This window comes from Lagenorhynchus albirostris, chromosome 1 (assembly GCF_949774975.1).
Source record: "Lagenorhynchus albirostris chromosome 1, mLagAlb1.1, whole genome shotgun sequence".
Taxonomy (NCBI): Eukaryota; Metazoa; Chordata; class Mammalia; order Artiodactyla; family Delphinidae; genus Lagenorhynchus; species Lagenorhynchus albirostris.
This window is the reverse complement of record NC_083095.1, coordinates 8,413,459-8,431,385: the sequence shown is the minus strand read 5'-3', so window position 1 is coordinate 8,431,385 and position 17,927 is coordinate 8,413,459. Positions and strand designations below refer to the sequence as shown.

At 36.6% G+C, this 17,927-nt stretch overlaps 1 protein-coding gene across 9 annotated transcripts in view; it reads left to right on the top strand.

Annotated features, from left to right (window-relative positions):
- PAPOLA (poly(A) polymerase alpha) overlaps nucleotides 1-17,927 on the top strand; it is a 57,444-nt gene that overhangs the window by 5,848 nt on the left and 33,669 nt on the right. For 3 of the 9 annotated variants that reach the window (XM_060163921.1, XM_060163872.1, XM_060163737.1), the window contains exons 2-6: nucleotides 8,815-9,000; nucleotides 9,512-9,578; nucleotides 13,998-14,079; nucleotides 15,722-15,831; nucleotides 16,288-16,341. In XM_060163921.1, the coding sequence (XP_060019904.1) occupies nucleotides 8,815-9,000; nucleotides 9,512-9,578; nucleotides 13,998-14,079; nucleotides 15,722-15,831; nucleotides 16,288-16,341 (499 nt within the window). Of the gene's footprint in view, nucleotides 1-972; nucleotides 1,101-4,748; nucleotides 4,805-8,814; nucleotides 9,001-9,511; nucleotides 9,579-13,997; nucleotides 14,080-15,721; nucleotides 15,832-16,287; nucleotides 16,342-17,927 lie in introns of all 9 variants that reach the window. The other 6 variants (XM_060163811.1, XM_060164228.1, XM_060164032.1 and 3 more) reach the window with 6 other exon arrangements.

The following is a 17,927-nucleotide window of genomic DNA, read 5'->3' as shown; positions in this document are numbered from 1 at the left end:
AAACATCTAAATTGCATTTCCTGTTTATAATACTATGATTTAATATATTTTTGACTATTATTTTCTGATACATTTTTGTACTTTTTAGATTCTCTAGTTACATTTCTTTCATTTTCAAATTGTGCTTGACAAATACTGATGCAGGAATGCTGTGGTTTGGCTGTTTTTTGTTTTTGCTTCTAGCCCCTCTTGGAGAGAGGGCAGAGGGACAGTTGGAAGTGCCCTTAGGAAGGAAGGAAAAATAACCTGGCCATTGTTACAATTCAGTAACAAGTACCCTTTCTCTGTATAATCAACCTTTTATTTCCAAAGTTTGGCGTTGGGATTCATCATAATTTATTCCCCTTGAGCGTAAACTATTGCTTCATCTATACTTGAGCCTCTGCTGCTGACTAAATATTGGCTGGATGATCCACCTGGAATACATATTTTAAGACTATAGTTAGGTTCTAACTATGTTTAGTACCAGTTACACAGGATGGCAGGTGAATTAGCCATCCTTAGAATAATGTCTTAGTGAGCAAATACGTTGTCTTGTCTAAGCTACAGGTAAAATTTAAATATGTGTTAAACTTCTTGTGAAAGAGGAGATTGTATTATTTCCGGTAAGAATTAATATTTAATGCATATTCAGATACTTTAGAGAGATCCCATATTCCTATTCTGTTCAATGTCCTTTTTTCCTGCTTAATTTGAATGGGCACATTACGTTTAAGGTTAAGGCCTTTGAACAGCAAATTACATACTGTGGTTTTTAAAAAAATATTTATTTTTTGGCTGTGTTGGGTCTTAGTTGTGGCATGTGGGATCTTTTGTTGCTGTGCGCCGTCTCTTTGTTGCGGTGCGCAGGCTTCTCTCTAGTTGTGGTGCGTGGGCTCTGTAGTTGTGGCGTGCGGGCTCAGTAGTTGCAGTGCATGGGCTCAGTAGTTGCTGAGCGTGGGCTTCGCTGCTCTGTGGCATGTGGGTTCTTAGTTCCCGGACCAGGGATTGAACCGGCATCCCCTGCATTGCAAGATGGATTCTTAACTACTGGACCACCTGGGATGTACCCATTAAGTGTTACTGTGATTTATCTGATTACTTCTAAAGAAGAATATCAAGTAAGTTAAGCTTTCAGTTTTAACTTCACTGACTGAAACTAGCAAGAAATGACAGTGTTTTCTGTTGGCTAGGATCTATATATTTTGAGGCAATTGACCCTTTTAGTACTACGTGCCACCAATTCCGTATGCCCAATGTGAGGAGGCAGAGATTCATCAGTAGCATGAGCTTTGTTTAAATTGGGAAGAAAGTCGTTAAATATTAACTATTTCAGGAAACACCATTGGTGATTTGTTGTCCTTTCCTTTGTGTGTTAGTCATCTGCAGAGACTGCTCCTTTCCCCTTCTGCAAGTCATTTAGAGTGCATACCTCCTTAACCTTTTCCTTTGGTATATCCTTGATTCTTTGTTTCTGTAATGTTTATTTTAAGCTTTTACTTTGCACTGATCTGTTCTTTAAAGATCTGAATCCCAGACCAAATTTGAGATTGTCACTGAGGTTAGAGACTATTTTTGTATTCCTGATTTTAGCATTGTCTTTCATACATATTTAGGATCGTAGTTCAGTAAATTTCAGCCTAATAAAATACTTTCTGGGAAAAATAACTTAAATGAGGAAAAGGTGCTTTTAGGAAAATTGGATTGATGAAGTTTGATAGATAGCTTTGGTGCTTTACCAGTTTTCTAGAGCTGTAAATCATGATTTGCTTTGTATTTAATTTTCTAATCACAAAGCGTTACACTGAAAAATCCATTTTAAGGTTTTTCAGTTCTTTAAAATAACATTTTGATTAGCATAAACTACAAAGCTAATAATCAAAAAGCTAATTATTGATTTAAATTGAACATTTGTTTGCTGTCCCTTGCTGTTGGGGAATGATTTTAGGGGGTGGTTTTAGTCTCTTTACTATCACAAGCTTAATGGTGAATAGTAGAATTAGATGATTTTCAACTTTTGTATGACTTCATTAATATTTATCTTTAAAAGTACTTTAACAAATGGAAACAAAATCCTAGAAGATGGAATTCTTCCAACAATCAGTTTTGCTTCATGTGTTTCTATGCATGTATAGACATAATACACAAATAACTTTTAAAGGTACAAGACTGTATGTTGTGAAAGATGTATAGAGGCTTATGATTATAGTCAGATGCCTGAGATCATATCCTGACCCAGTGAATAGAGTCGTTGGAATAGTCAGGAATAATGTAAAGTGCTTGCCACACTAACTGGAATATGTTGAGGTTTCAGTAAATATTAGCTATTATCATAATTATATTCTACAACTTCTTTCACCTGACATATTGTGGCCATGTTTCCATGCTACTACATGGGATAACCACCTCATTCTTTTTATATAGCATAGTATTAAGTTGTAAGAATGTACTGTAATTCGCCAGTCCTATATCATATTAATGGATATTTAGGTGGTTTCCAGTTTGTTGGTGCATTGTATACAGTGCTCCAGTGAACAGCCTTGGGTATCTTTTGTATTATTCCTATAATAAGGGTCAAATTCCAGAATCTGTAGGGTCAAGAGAGGTATTTATTTACAAATACCAAGCATGCTCCCTCTATAAAGTATAATGCTGGGGTAGACATTGTTCATTTCAAGCTTATTGTTGCTGAACAGGATTTTGGGCCCGTATTTGGCCTGTCTTCTAAGCCATTGTATTCGTACCCCAGGAGCAGTAGAAATTTGTGCTTTAATGTACACATTTAATATACTAAAAATGTGTTGTAAATTAAAGAGGCTGTGTCTTCCAACATCAGGACCTTCAGTTTGAGTCCTTGTGTCCTAGTGTTTCTGTAAGAGATTGCTAGAGATGAAGTTGCTAGACATAAGCTTTAAAAAAAATTTGATGAATATTGCCAGATTGCTTTTTAAAATGATATACCATGTTCACATCCTTTGTGATGGCTAAGAGTGCTCATTTTTGGAGGTTTATAATAAGTCTTTCATTTTTTACCAGATGTACATCAGCTTTGTTTTTCTCCAGTCTGACAGAAAAAGTGATCGTCTTAATGTGCTTCCTTGATTTGCAGTGAAACTTTTAGAAGTTGATTTAAGAACATATTAAGAATACAGGTTTCTCTCCCTATCCAAAAGTAGAAAGGTCCTGTGAAAGTTTTTGTAAGCCAAAACGGCATAAAATGAAGAAGCAACTACCTTATACACATCTTGCTAACAGATGCATAGAATAAATTGAGATAAAGCATTGCTGCTCACAGACACAGTTCCAGGCTATGGTAGTTTGATGCTGAGTATACGTATATCCTGGGGAAGAAGCTTGTTAGTGTCGCTCTTGCTACTCAGGGCGCACGCTGCCTCTGAAACCGCTTGCAAAACAAACAGAGTGCTTTTGCTTTTTGCCTTTTTTTCGTAAAAGTGAAAGTCCTCTTTGGATTTCATTCACTTAGTGAAAACAGGTACTAATATAGGTCTTTCATTTGAGTATTCCTTAACTTTCCTCACTGACTTGAAGTGGTCGTCAATATGATACATCCAAAGATTGATCATACTTCGACTATTTGAATGTAGGGCTACTAAACTATAGTTTACAAATCATAGGAACTTGCACTATTTGAGTTAGCTTTATAGTTACTGTAATCAAAGTGGTTCTTGATATTTCAGAGCACATGTATTGGTTAAATTGGATGCCTAAACTTTTGAAACAAGTATCTGGCCAAAATAAGCAGCCTACAGTCATATGCCAGTTTCACAAAAATGTTGCCATTTCTGAGTACCAAAATATTTATACTAATTAGAGTTAGGTCTTAGCCTAGCATGAGGAAAGGATGGACCTTTCTTTTGAGTATTGGTTTAAAAACTTTCTGTGTTTGGGAACTGGACTTTCATGTCATAAACATGTTATAGTATTTAAATTTCTAGTTTGCCATCCAAAGTAGAGAAGAGATGTAATAAATTCTAAGGTAAATCCATAGAGTTACAACTTAACAAGAATCACATAACTAGTGGCAGAAGTGAAACCAGAGTGGTATAACTAGTAGAAGTGAAATCAGGCCTGCTTTGTCTCTTTTCAGATTGCTTCTGGGTTGAGAGCAGTTTTTGTGGACAGTTTTGCATGCCAGTACCAGAAGTCATGTGGGTTTTTAAGGAAGCTGTGTGTTAGGAAGGTAACACTTGGTAGCAGTATGAATGGTAGTTTGGCATAGCAGGGGAGTAGAAAGAGTGGGACCAAGATGCCAAGAGGCAGAACAAGTGTAGTTGGAATGGATTTGTTATATAGAATGTTGTTGAAATTAAAAATAATAAAAAAGGAAAGGTGGGTATATGTCCTGGGTAAGCTTTGCCTTGATGAAAATTATTTTAAATATTATAAAGAAAATGCCTTATGTTCTAAGAGAGAGAAGAATTCTGAAAATATTTAGTATTGTGCCCTCTTCGTTTCTCCCTCCTTACTCCCAAAAAAGTGGGGTGGGGGGAAGAGTGTTTGGCTGTCTTTTGTAATTTTGGAGGGGGGCAAGATTCGTATATGTACTGTATGTATAGGTATTTATATCTTGCTCTGACCCAGAAAGGACTGAGACTTTTAAGAGTGCTTTAGTCACATTTTAAAACTAGCACGGTGTTTGCATTAAAGGTGGATGACAAGGGAGAATCAGGATAGAGATATAAAACAGCAAGAAATTAGGGTACTAAAACAGTTCTTACAGAAGTACAGTGATTTTTGGATTTTTGTAGAGAACTTGCTGGATGGCCACCAGTTTTGCTCTAAGAATTCAGGCAGTAGCCTAAAGGTAAGTACAGATATGTTCATGAGATGAAAATGAGCCAGTTACTCAGGAAAAGCACAGCTGTTCTTGATATTTAAATTGAAAACCAGAAAGAAATTTCAGTGGATCACAAATACTGTGGCTCCGTATCTAGTTTTTTTCTCATTGTTTTATATCATTGTAGAAGTTATTTTTAAAATCATGTCTGAAGAAAACTAAATACTGGTAAAAATGTCTCTAGAAAGTGACGGACATGGGCAGGTGTCTCATGTGTTCAAAAATTTGAGGGAGAGCTTTGCATTCTTGGGATTGATAGCTAGCTGTCTGGTGTATAGTTCCAGGAGAAAGTCTGTAAAGCAGAGTCCTTCACATTACCTGATATTGGAGTGTGTATATTTGTTTTGTTAGAAACAGAACAGCAACAAAAAGATCCTTAAATTGTTTTATCACTCTACTTAATTTCTAATATTAAAAATTAAATGGAAAATTTTGACTTCTTCCATTTAAAGCTCAATCATAGCTAATATTTCTACATTTTGGACATTCAGAGCATCTGGCAGCCTAGAATTCCTAGTCTAGCCACTTAGCGTAAGATTAAGCCATTTCTATTGGAGACACAGGTATCTTGTACCTTTCAAAACATGTATTTGTTTCTTTCCTTTTATTTGGTTGTGATTTACTTTTATTTCTTTTCATATGTGTTCTTGAATTAGTATATGTTCTATATGTAATTTGTATTAGATATGTATACATACAGAGATATGTGATACATATGTCCTTTCTCTCTCTTTTTTTTTTTTTTTTTAGTTGCGGCAGGCGGGATCTTTCCTTGCAGCTCATGGGCTTCTCTGTAGTCGTGGCATGTGGGCTCATTAGTTGTGGCACGTGCGCTCAGTAGTTGCGGTGTGCAGGCTTAGTTGCCCTGAGGCATGTGGGATCTTAGTTCCCCCACCAGGGATCGAACTGGCGTCCCCTGCATTGCAAGACGGATTCTCAACCACTGGACCACCAGGAACGTCCCCCTATAATGTTCTGTTTTGAATTAGATGGGACAAGTAAATGTGGTTTTATATGATGTGACTACATTTTGAATAAATAAACATTTACAACTGGAGTATGATTTGTTTCCCCATCAAAATGTTCATGTGGAAACTAATGTAGACATCAATTTTTTTTTTTTTCAAATTAAAGTAGACAAACTTGGTGTGAATTTAGAAATCTGAGTCTAGGACTTCCCTGGTGGCCAGTGCAGGGGACACGGGTTCGAGCCCTGGTCCGGGAAGACCCCACATGCCGTGGAGCAACTAAGCCCGTGCGCCACAACTACTGAGCCTGCACTCTAGAGCCTGTGAGCCACAACTACTGAGCCCTTGTGTCACAACTGCTGAAGCCTGTGCGCCTAGAGCCTGTGCTCTGCAACAAGAGAAACCACGGCAATGAGAAGCCCGCGCACCGCAACGAAGAGTAGACCCTGCTTACCGCAGCTAGAGAAAGCCCACACACAGCAACAAAGACCCAATGCAGCCAAAAATAAATAAATAAATTGATTTTTTAAAAAAAGAAAGAAATCTGAGTCTATATCCAATATTCTGGTAATACAGGTGAAGTAGACAAGGATCTTGCCAAGCATTGATTTTTGTATGACAATGAAGAACCTGAATATTTGAGAAAGAAAAAATGGGAATCTGCAAGAAAGCTTAACCCCACAGAGAATGGGCAGTCATTTTGGTGATCATCCAAACTCAACTGGTAATGAATTTAGCCCCTTCAGAAAGGAAAAGAATGCAGATGTTTGCTCAAAACAAAACAATCCAATAGAGGTTTATTATTTTAAGGTAGGAAAACATGAATTCAATTTACATTTGACTTGAAAGCTCTCCTTGCATGAACCAAGTCTAGCTAGAAAGGATTTTACACTTGTTTTCATATCTGGCTCTACTTATGTTAAAATCATTTATAAAAAGTATTCATAATCCTGGGGTGGTCATGAAGGGCTATAGTTTACTTGGAGAAACTCACATGAAGCAATGAACAATGCAAGAAAATATAATTGTACTAAGATATGTGTTAAGTGTATTTTTTTAAACTTAATACATAATTTATCTGGAATCTATTAGAGCGTGGTGTGAAGAAATGGTAGGCAGTTTTGAGGGCCACCTTTTTGGTGTCAGCTTGGTGGAACCTGATGATAACTATTTGTTGATTGACGAAAATATGTATTAACCAAGATATTATGAATGCATTTACACTTAATGTTAATTTGTATATTCTAATCATGGGAGATGCTACATAAATTTGAAAAATAGAACATTAAGATATTTAGTCTTTGAGGATGCTTGGTGCTCATGTGGATCCACAGCTCTGAATTAACACCATAGCCTTGTATAGCTGTGCAATTTAAAGTAGTAGGAGGAAGTGATGAGACATAAGTTAATTGCTGTAAGAGATAATAAATCCGACTCATATTTATTCAGCAAATGTTACTATAAAATCTGAATTAAAATTGAGACAATGTATAACTAGTTTAGGAAGCATTGATTAAATGCTATACAGCCTAGTGACTAATTAGTAACAAACACTATGGGCTTCCTGGCATTCTTAGGTTTTCTGTTGATATCAGAAGACAATATAAAACGTAGTCCTGCAGTCATAGTATAAACCAGAACCCAGGGATAGGTAGTAAATACATAATGGGACTTACCTGCCATGGGATTCTGGCATCTTATTGCTTTAGTAGATTATTGCACTTTAATTAAAAGTATATATATATATATTTAGAACTTGAAAAAAAGTAGGTGTGTGTGTGTATAAATTATTTAAGGAACAGAATTTGGGGCAAATAACTGATTCAGATGTTAGCTTCTTCCTTAGTCCTTACCTGGTTCTGTATGTTATTTGACCAGGTAGTTTTTAGTTAATAATTGTGCTGCTTATCTTTAGAGTCCCTGTCCATTGATTTAAAAAGGGAGAAAAAGAAAACAAGAATTGGTTTCACCAAAAAATAATTGAGTCAGATTAATTTCCTAAAACCTTTCTTTAGAGCATGCCATACCTTTTCACCAGTTAAAACCCTATTGGTTGTAAAAATCAGGAATTGCTCTTAAAACAGAAAAACTTTTGATTAGTCATTGTTGAAGTGTAAATCTCTTACCAAAAATTCTGTAACAAGCTTAGTGTGAATATAGTTCTTCCCCTCCAAGTTATGTTTATGTTATTTGCCTCATTATCTAGAGTTTTATTCATTGCAAGTCAGATGTGAAATTCCATTTGGGGAGTCTGTTGTATTGGTAAAATAGTGTTTTTATATATATCCTCATCTCTTTAGAAATAACAATTTAATAGACTTTGGCTCCTTTTCAAGAAGTAAGGAGTAAGTAAAATTTCTAAGAAGTCCACTATATCCTAGATTGCATTTTCTCTAGCAATTTATTTGATCTGGATTTTTTTTTTTTTTTTTGGGTCTGCATTGGGTCTTTGTTGCTGCGTGTGGGTTTTCTCTAGTTGTGGCAAGCAGGGGCTACTCTTCGTTGTGGTGCGCAGGCTCTAGGCATGTGGTGCGCAGGCTCTAGGCATGTGGTGCACAGGCTCTAGTTGTGGTGCGCAGTGGCTTCTCTTGCTGCGGAGCACAGGCTCTAGGCATGTGGGCTTCAGTAGTTGTGGCGCACGGCCTTAATTGCTTCTCAGCATGTGGGATCTTCCCGGACCAGGACTCAACCTGTGTCCCCTGAGTTGGCAGGTGGATTCTTAACCACTTTGCCACCAGGGAATTCCCTGATCTGGATTCTTATTTATAGTTTATTTAGATATTTAGATAGTGACAAAGTTAAAATCCTTGGAGTGGGAGGAGAACTAATGTTTTCATCACTTAATTTTTGTGTTACTTTTTGTTTTAAAACGAACAAAATGTATTGAAAGTTTTTTGGGGTAAGGCAGGGAACCAACTATGTTTAGAAATGCATTTTACTAAAGCATTTTTTTCTAGTCATCTGATTAGTTTTAAATTGTAGAAATTTTTTGACAGTAATTTTATCCAGTTCTGTTTGCAGTCCAGTTACAACGCAGGGATCACAGCAAACACAGCCGCCACAGAAGCACTATGGCATTACCTCTCCCATCAGCTTAGCAGCCCCCAAGGAGACTGACTGCCTACTTACCCAGAAACTAATTGAGACTCTGAAGCCTTTTGGCGTTTTTGAAGAGGAAGAGGAACTGCAGCGCAGGTCAGTGTGTGTATATATCTTTCTTTTTTTGAATTTTATTTTATTTTATTTTTTATACAGCAGGTTCTTATTAGTTATTCATTTTATACATATTAGTGTATATGTATATCTTTTTTTAAGTTACAATTTTTTATTAACATAATAAACTAGGTTTGAGGAACTCAGCAAGTCAGAATTATTCTCCCCGATATATGTCTGTTTCAAACAAGAGTGATAACTAGAAAAAACTTTTCGTCTATATAAAGTTCTATTCCCTTAATTTTGATTTGTGATACTTTTGGTTAGTATAACAGCATTGTCAGGAGAAAGGGGAATGCCTTGCTAAGCTAGAGGAATGCCTCACCCAGTGTAACAGTGCTTACATATAGCTAATACTATAAACTTCTTTTCTGATAACTTAAAGACTGGTTAAAATTTAGGAAGCCACCTATTAAAGCTTTTTCATTTTAATTAGTAGTGATCTAGAATAACAAACAACTTGATACTTGATTGATATTTGCTCTATCAACAGGATTTTAATTTTGGGAAAATTAAATAACCTGGTAAAAGAGTGGATACGAGAAATCAGTGAAATCAAGGTAAGGTGACTTAATTGTCTAGGAAGTAATTTGCCAGCTGAACGCAGCAATTGTCTTATATAAGTATTTAGAGTCTTGAATGCGGAAGGTGTTTTAGACTGTTGACAGCAGAATTTGTATTTGGTATGTAGCTTTTTTGGGGGTTATTTTTGGCCATACCGTGCAGCATGTGGGATCTTAGTCCCCCAGCCAGGGATCAAACTCGAGTCCTCTGCATTGGGCAGAGTCTTAACCACTGGACCGCCAGGAAGGTCCCGGTACCTAGCTATTTTGAAAGCAGGAAAAACTGAACTGAATTCAGTGATTTTATAAATACTTTTGGTTGTAACACTTCAAAGCTCAGTAATTACTTACACGCTTTACAGAAATGATGTTTCCCACAAAAGGTGCTTTAAAAAATGTATTAAACACGGTTGTTACAGACAGATGAGTGTGCTTAATTTTGAGGCAAAGTAGTGAAATGTTTTTCATGTTATCAAGAAAAAAAATTGACTGGTTTTGAGTCTACCTTATATGCTGGACCACATTCACGCACAGCACGAAATAAGTCAGGTTCTTTACAGATGGTATTTTGATAGATGCTGGATTGTGTCTGTGCCATATTTGTGCCCACTCTTTTAAGAACAATGTAGCATTGTCATTTGGATAAATTGTGATTTGACAATTGATTTCGATAAAACGTTTGCTTCACTTAGGAAAAAAAATGTATTAAACATGTTTATTAAGTATTTGAGAATCTTGTTACCTTTTAAGGAATTCTGCAACGATGAGCATTTTTTAGGCCTTCAGATGTTAGACTCAAACTGAATTATCTATTCAGTTTTTTATAATAATATTCTTTGAGTTTCTAATAACTTTTTAAAAGAATATCATACAACTGTTGAATCCATGAATAGGCTTCTGGTAAAGGAAATGCAGTTTTTTGTGGTTTTTTTGAATTTTATTTTATTTATTTTTTTATACAGCAGGTTCTTATTAGTTATGTATTTTATACTTATTAGTGTATATATGTCAATCCCAATCTCCCAATTCACCCCCACCCCAGCCACTTTCTCCCCTTGGTGTCCATATGTTTGTTCTCTGGAAATGTATTCGTAAAGTTGTGTTTAGAAGCCATTTTTTAAAAACTCTGTAAATAGTGGTCATTTTTCCAGGATAGTACAAAATGCATATTTAGTCTATAATACAGCTGAAAAATTGATAGTAAGAGAACCAGAGGTAGAAGAAAACCTGAGAGAAGGTATCAAGGTAGGAGAAAACCAAAGGTAGAAGAAAACCTGAGAGAAGGTATCAAGGTAGAAGAAAAGTAAGTTAAAGTCTTCTGGCTTTAGTCAAATTTATAATACTGTTTTCTTAAAGCAGTGTATATATATTTCAAAGCAACTGATTAAAACTTCAGCAGCCAGAATATTCTAAACTGGGGACTCCATGTATACTACATGTTTGTCATTGATAGAATTTTGATAAAAATGATATTTTGAAAAGGATTTCTTTTTGAGCTGAGCAAAGGATGTCCAGGTTTAAGTATTTTTACTCATTTATTGAACTTAGTGATTCTTTAATCTTGCATAGGAAACACAGCTTTGTTTTTAATGGCTTTTTCTTAGACATTTAAGTTGAAAACTGTTATAAGGCCAGAACTTAGATTTATTTAATGTGAAACGAGTACTGTCTCATTGATAGTTTTGTTTCAGTAATTGAGTGCCTGGTTAGTTTCTTTAACCGGTAATTCTATTTTTAATAATTAATTAATTGGCTGTGTTGGGTCTTTGTTGCTGCGTGTGGGTTTTCTGTAGTTGCGGCGAGCGGGGGCTACTCTTCCTTGCGGTGCGTGGGCTTCTCATTGCGGTGGCTTCTCTTGTTGCGGAGCACGGGCTCTAGGTGTGCGGGCTTCAGCAGTTGTGGCTCGCGGACTCTAGAGCGCAGGCTCAGTAGTTGTGGCACACGGGCTTAGTTGCTCCGCGGCATGTGGAATCTTCCTGGACCAGGGCTCGAACCCGTGTCCCCTGCATTGGCAGGCGGATTCGTAACCTCTGCGCCACCAAGGAAGCCCTATCTGGTAACTCTTGATACAGTTCTTCCTGCTGGTTTTCTTGAGGGTAAGAAAAATTATTTGGATTAATGAAATTAATGCTCATTCCTAATCAAATTTGTCAGTGTTCTTTTCTCTGTAGCCTAACTCTGGAGGTAGTAAATTGGTTAGAGAGTGGGACTTTAGGGGCTTTACAAGTTTGATCTTTTTTTTTTTTTTTTTTTTTTTGCGGTACGCGGGCCTCTCACTTCTGTGGCCTCTCCCGTTGCGGAGCACAGGCTCCGGACGTGCAGGCTCAGCGGCCATGGCTCATGGGCCCAGCCGTTCCGCGGCATGCGGGATCCTCCCGGACTGGGGCACGAACCCGTGTCCCCTGAATCGGCAGGCGGACTCTCAACCACTGCGCCACCAGAGAAGCCCTACAAGTTTGATCTTTCATATCTGTTTTCCTAGGGAGAATTTCTTCCTCAGCTGCTTGGTTTTAAGACCTGATACAGGATGTCTTGATGTTAACACTATTGATATTTTGGGACCACGTATTTTTTTCATTTCTGGCCATGCCGCGCGGCTTGTGGGATCTTAAGTTCCCTGACCAGGGAATTGAACCCGCGTCCTCTGCAGTGAAAGTGTGGAGTCCTAACCACTGGACCACCAGGGAATTCCTCACATATTTCTTTTTTAGGGACTGTCCTGGAAGCTGTTAAGCAGCACTCTTCCAACTAGATGCACTGCCTGTCTGCTCTCCCCAGATTGTGACAACCAAAAATATCTCCAGTTAAATCAGTAGCAAACCACTGATTTTTCTGGGGGTGGCATGTGGGATCTTAGTTCCCTGACCAGGGATTGAACCCGCACCCCCTACAGTGGAAGCATGGAATCTTAACCACTGCACCACCAGGAAAGTCCTAAGAACCACTGGTTTTTGATGTATAGTTACAATTAATTTATAATATTTTGGGGAAAATTTATATACAATATGAATTTTATTTAAGTTGTTTGATTTGTTTGCCATCTAATATCCTGAGACTTAAAAAAGATTTGCAATTGAAAAGTTCTTCTGTGATGTTAATTAATCTTAATTTCTGGATTACAACTGTAATAGCTATAAACATACTAATGTCTAATACAGTAGCCACCAGCCACACTTGGCCATTTCAGTTTAAATTAACTAAAAATAAACATTCAGCTCCTCAGCCACCCTAGCTACATTTCAAGTGGTAGTGAAATATAGCTAGTGCCTACTGTATTGGACAGTTCTCCTGGAGAGCGCTTATCCGAAAGATTTGTATTTTACTAGAGATGTCCACAGAACATTGTTCTCAGGTAGTTTTTTCCTATCTTCCGTTGTAGGCATATTTCTGTACACACCTTGCTGGCTTAACTTAAATAACCAAGCCAACTGTACAAGTGGTTTTTAAAATATCTAAACATAGGAAGAGATGGTGGTGTCTCCTTTTAAAAAATGTAATACTACACATTTAGATTGCCTGTTTTCTATAAGTGATGATTAAGTGTGCCCTTAAAAAACAAGGGAATCCCCTGAGCCTTTTACAATTTATTTTTAGGGTTGTTGGAATATGAAGTAACAATTTATGTCACTTTGGGAGGGTGGTGGGGAAGAGTGGTTTCTTTTATGTTCTGCTACTGAGTAAGACTTTACTGAGGAATTAGAAAGTAAAGAGAAACATTGATCTAGCACACATTAAGATTTGGTGTTATTTTTTTTGTGGACAGACATTATCCTTACCACCAAGGGTGGTTAAACGTATTCTCCATGGTACTTTATAGTCATACCAGGGTCAGAAAGATGATTTTTAAGTGCTTTCCTTTCTCCTCATTCCTGGTGTTTTTACTCTAAGAAATCATCAATAAGTTTAGTTCTGCTCAAAATCATCCCATTAAAGCCTACTAAACTATTAAACGTAGCCTTATTGGCCTTAAAGTCACTTTTGATACAGTAAAATTATAGTCTAATGTACTGCAACATATTTGGTATAATCACTGAATACAGTCTTTTAAGCAATCAGAATGTGTTTTTGTTATATTCTAACATTCATGATTTATGCAGCACCTTATCATGAATAAAATTTCTGATTCTAACATTGCTTCTGTGGAATCACATGATTTCCTCTACCACAGTCTTTGTAGCAGTTTCCAAAAATGTGGCAAAATTCTAACACTAATTGAAAGTTGAAAATTGCTTAAATTTCAAGTTAGGTTGATCTATGAAGGCCTGGTATTTTGTAGAGCTTATAGTTTGTTTACCCTCTGTATAAATTTGCATAGAAATCTTACTTGGTTTTTTTCTTTTTAAAATGTAGTGTTATTTGAAATAGTTACCTTTGTGCTCCACTGGCAAAATAACTATTTTTTGTTTGCTTCAACAGAATCTTCCACAATCTGTAATTGAAAATGTTGGTGGAAAAATATTTACATTTGGATCTTATAGATTAGGAGTACATACAAAAGGTAAATATTGTTTATATTGTTTTAATTATCTTGAGAAGGAATACTTCTTTAATTTTTTAAAAATTATAATGACACATCCATCTCAGTTACTTGCAGTGTATTATACAGCTTAGGTTTGCATGGAAGAGATGACTTCAGGGAGCCTAAATTTGGTAAAAGAAGAAAGATATAAAATGATACCTTTCATACCTGTGCCCTCCAGTGCAGTATTAAGTAAAATAAAAAATTCAGTTTCTCAGTAGTAGTAGCCACATTTTCATTGTTAAATAATCACATATGGTTAGTGGCTACCGTACTGGAAAGTGCGCATGAAGTACACTTTTCCCCTTGGGGAGTCATTTTGGACAGTGCTGCTCTGTATATCATTTCCGCTACCTGAAGAATATCAGAAGAAAATGATATTAAAATAATGATATCTTCTTCTGGAAATCAGAAGAAAAATGAATTAAAGCTTGAAAAAAATCTGTATTATAGTCGTGAAATATAGTTAAGGAAAAAACAAACCAAAAAAATGTGTATCTGCAACACAGTAACAATCACTAATAATACTTTCTTAGTTACATTTGTAGTTTTTCTCCCCTGTGTAAATAAATATACAATAAGAATGTTATCATGGCAGAGAATATTATTGAACTCTTTCTTTTTTACTGAGCATAGTTAGTAATCTTTTGGTCTTCATAATCTTATTTATTCTTATGTAACAAATAGAGGAGTCTGAGACTTAAAAAGGCAATACAGCTTGAACAGTTGCTCCCAGCCATCTCCTGGCAGAGCTAGGATTCTAACTCTGGCAGTCTGAGGCTGTACTCTTCAACCATTAGCCACTAGCCTCTGTTAAAAGTATCTGCCAGTCTCTGGTTCTCTCTGTTGTGGCATTATTCCTTCTCCCCATCTCCCACTACTCTGTGCTGGAAGTAGTACATTTGCTTTTGATGTGTCCTGTGAACTGTATGCCCTTCTCCCCCTTCATGAATATGCCAGATAAACAGCCTTCAGAGTTAGTGCCTCAGGTATTGAGTCTTTTAGGAAAATGATTATGTTGACCAGATTCCATATTGATCTCTTCTTTTTATGATCCCAGTTATTGATTTTAATCATCTTTTTTGTGCTCTCCCTATGTACTCAGTGCTGGCCTCCTATCAAGCACTAAATTAATAACAACTGTTCTTACCATGGTCTGCCTCTTTGGATTCTTGCCATTGGTCCTTCTTGAAGTGCATAGGTCCCATTTAGGTGCAGGTAGGAGCCTGGAAGCACCAGTCACAATGTATAAATGATAACTGTATTTTTTTGTTTCACTAATGAACATGGCTGTGACTAAGGACACCAAGATGTTGGGTGTATTCTTGCATAATTGCCTCTCTTACCGTAAGAGTTCCTATCTGAGTCACCTTCCTTTGACTCCCAGTTCACCTGGGCCACTACAAGTAGAAGATGCTGCAGGAAAAAGTATATCCCATCGATTAGGGTCATGTTTTTCTTATACTGACAGGTAATTTTATTTTTAAGGAGAGGGGTGCATTTAGAGGCTCATCAGTGTAACATTAACAGGTTTTCAACATCAAATACTGCCATGATAAGATGCAAAATAATTTTCTTGTAATGGTAACTAGTGGTTGATGGGCTTAATTTTTTTTTTTAGGTGCCGATATTGATGCGTTGTGTGTTGCACCAAGACATGTTGATCGAAGTGACTTTTTCACCTCGTTCTATGATAAGTTGAAATTACAGGAAGAAGTAAAAGATTTAAGAGTGCGTAAATGTTCAGAGTGAAAGGGGAGGAGTTATAAAAATCAGTTTAGTCAATTGAGTGAGTTTTATGGTATAGCCATTAATTTATTGAACTCTTGCAATTTGCCAGACCCTTTTAAGCTTAATGTGTATGCTTGCATTTTATTCTTTACAGCAGTCTAAAATCATAAATCTGTAATCTCATGTACAGAGTAGGAAATGAGGCAAACAAAGTAAATATTAAGCAACTTGGCCACCGTCACATATCCGAGTGGCAGAGATCAAGAATTTGAACCTAGGCTTGTGCGACTTAGGATTCTCGAGTCTTAAACCTGTTTACTGAGAACCTAGTCTGTGTCAGGTGTTGTGGTAAATTATGTTTAAGCTATGTCAGTACTGCATTCATTTAAGAGCACTAAAGCTAGTGTAGCCCTAAGGTATACTTTCAGAGACACTGATTTTTAAATTTTCCCACAGGCTGTTGAAGAGGCATTTGTACCAGTTATCAAACTGTGTTTTGATGGGATAGAGGTAAGGTTCAAATAGACAGTTCTTACTGTGTGTTATTTTGATAGGTGTAGGTTAAAAATTTGATTTATTTCAAAGGTTTATAATTGGTGAGTTGGTATGATATTAATACGAATTAAGTTTTTTTGAAATGGAAGTGACAGCCTATTCTTTGTAGTCTCTTTTAAAAAAGAGCCTAGTGAAACCAGGAGTTAAAATATAGACAGAAATGTACTGACTGTGAAGTGGCTGCTACAGAACAGCTTAATTGATAGTTTTTCCATAGGCAGATTTTATATGCTTTTAGTCTCCTTAAGGTAATATAACTATATTTTTGCAAGTGGAACTTTGGCTTCATTTAAATTAAATATTTAAGAGTTGAGAGAAAATTGTGACCTGATGTCATGTATGCTGAAATATTTTCTGATAGGGAAGGATATATGAGCTCAGATTCTTTTTTTTTAATTTATTTATAAATTTATTTATTTATTTATTTGTTTTTATTTTTGGCTGCTTTGGGTCTTTGTTGCTGCGCGCGGGCTTTCTCTAGTTGTGGCAAGCAGGGGCTACTCTTCGTTGCGGTGCAGTGGCTTCTCTTGTTGTGGAGCACGGGCTCCACATGCAGGCTTTAGTAGTTGTGGCATACAGGCTCAGTAGTTGGGGCATGCAGGCTCAGTAGTTGTGGCACACGGACTTAGTTGCTCTGCGGCATGTGGGATCTTCCCGGACGAGGGGCTTGAACCCGTGTCCCCTGCATTGGCAGGCGGATTCTTTTTTTTGGCAGGCTGATTCTTAACCACCATGCCACCACCAGGGAAGCTCTGAGTTCAGGTTCTTGAGATGATGTGCAGTTCTCTTTGATGTTTTCAATGTGTGTAATGAAAGTAGTTGTAACAAAGCTGACCCTGAAGCAACTTTAGTTATTTATGTTACTTCTGCCATACATAATGGTGCTGGAAAGTCACTCATAGTAATAATGACGGTTATAAAATTTCAGAAATGGAAGAATAATACTTCATTGTTCTGCAAAAAAAAGTGGTTTCTATAATTGTTGCATAAGGTGCCCAACTCTATCTTGTATGAAATATGAGTAATCTTAATAAGTAGACATAAAATGTTAAATTTAGTAAAGGATTATCAAGTTCAGGCAGCTTTGATTTACTGTCAGTGTTTAAATAAATATAAAACAACCATAATGTAGGTGATGCCTTTTTTTCCCGAAAAGAACATTAACCAACAAAGGGGAGGTTTTTTGGGGTGGAGAACCAACTCAATTGTGTAAACTTTTCAGGATGGAGATAAAAGTCAAATGGTTACTAGAAATATTTAATGTGCTTGTTATTACTGAGTTGCTTTTTGAGTTACCTGGGTTTTTTTTTTTTTTTTTCCTGTGAGCATATAGTCTTTATTTCTGTCTAAATTAGGAGCGATGCTGGATTTTGGAATGTGTATCATTGGAAAATTTAGGCTATACCACAGGTACTTATTTGTGTAAATGTACAATCTTTTCCTGTCTTGTAGGTGCACGTTTAAATGATTTTTCACAGCAAGCTCTTAAAATACAGATTTTTTTTAACGTCTTTATTGGAGTATAATTGCTTTACAATGGT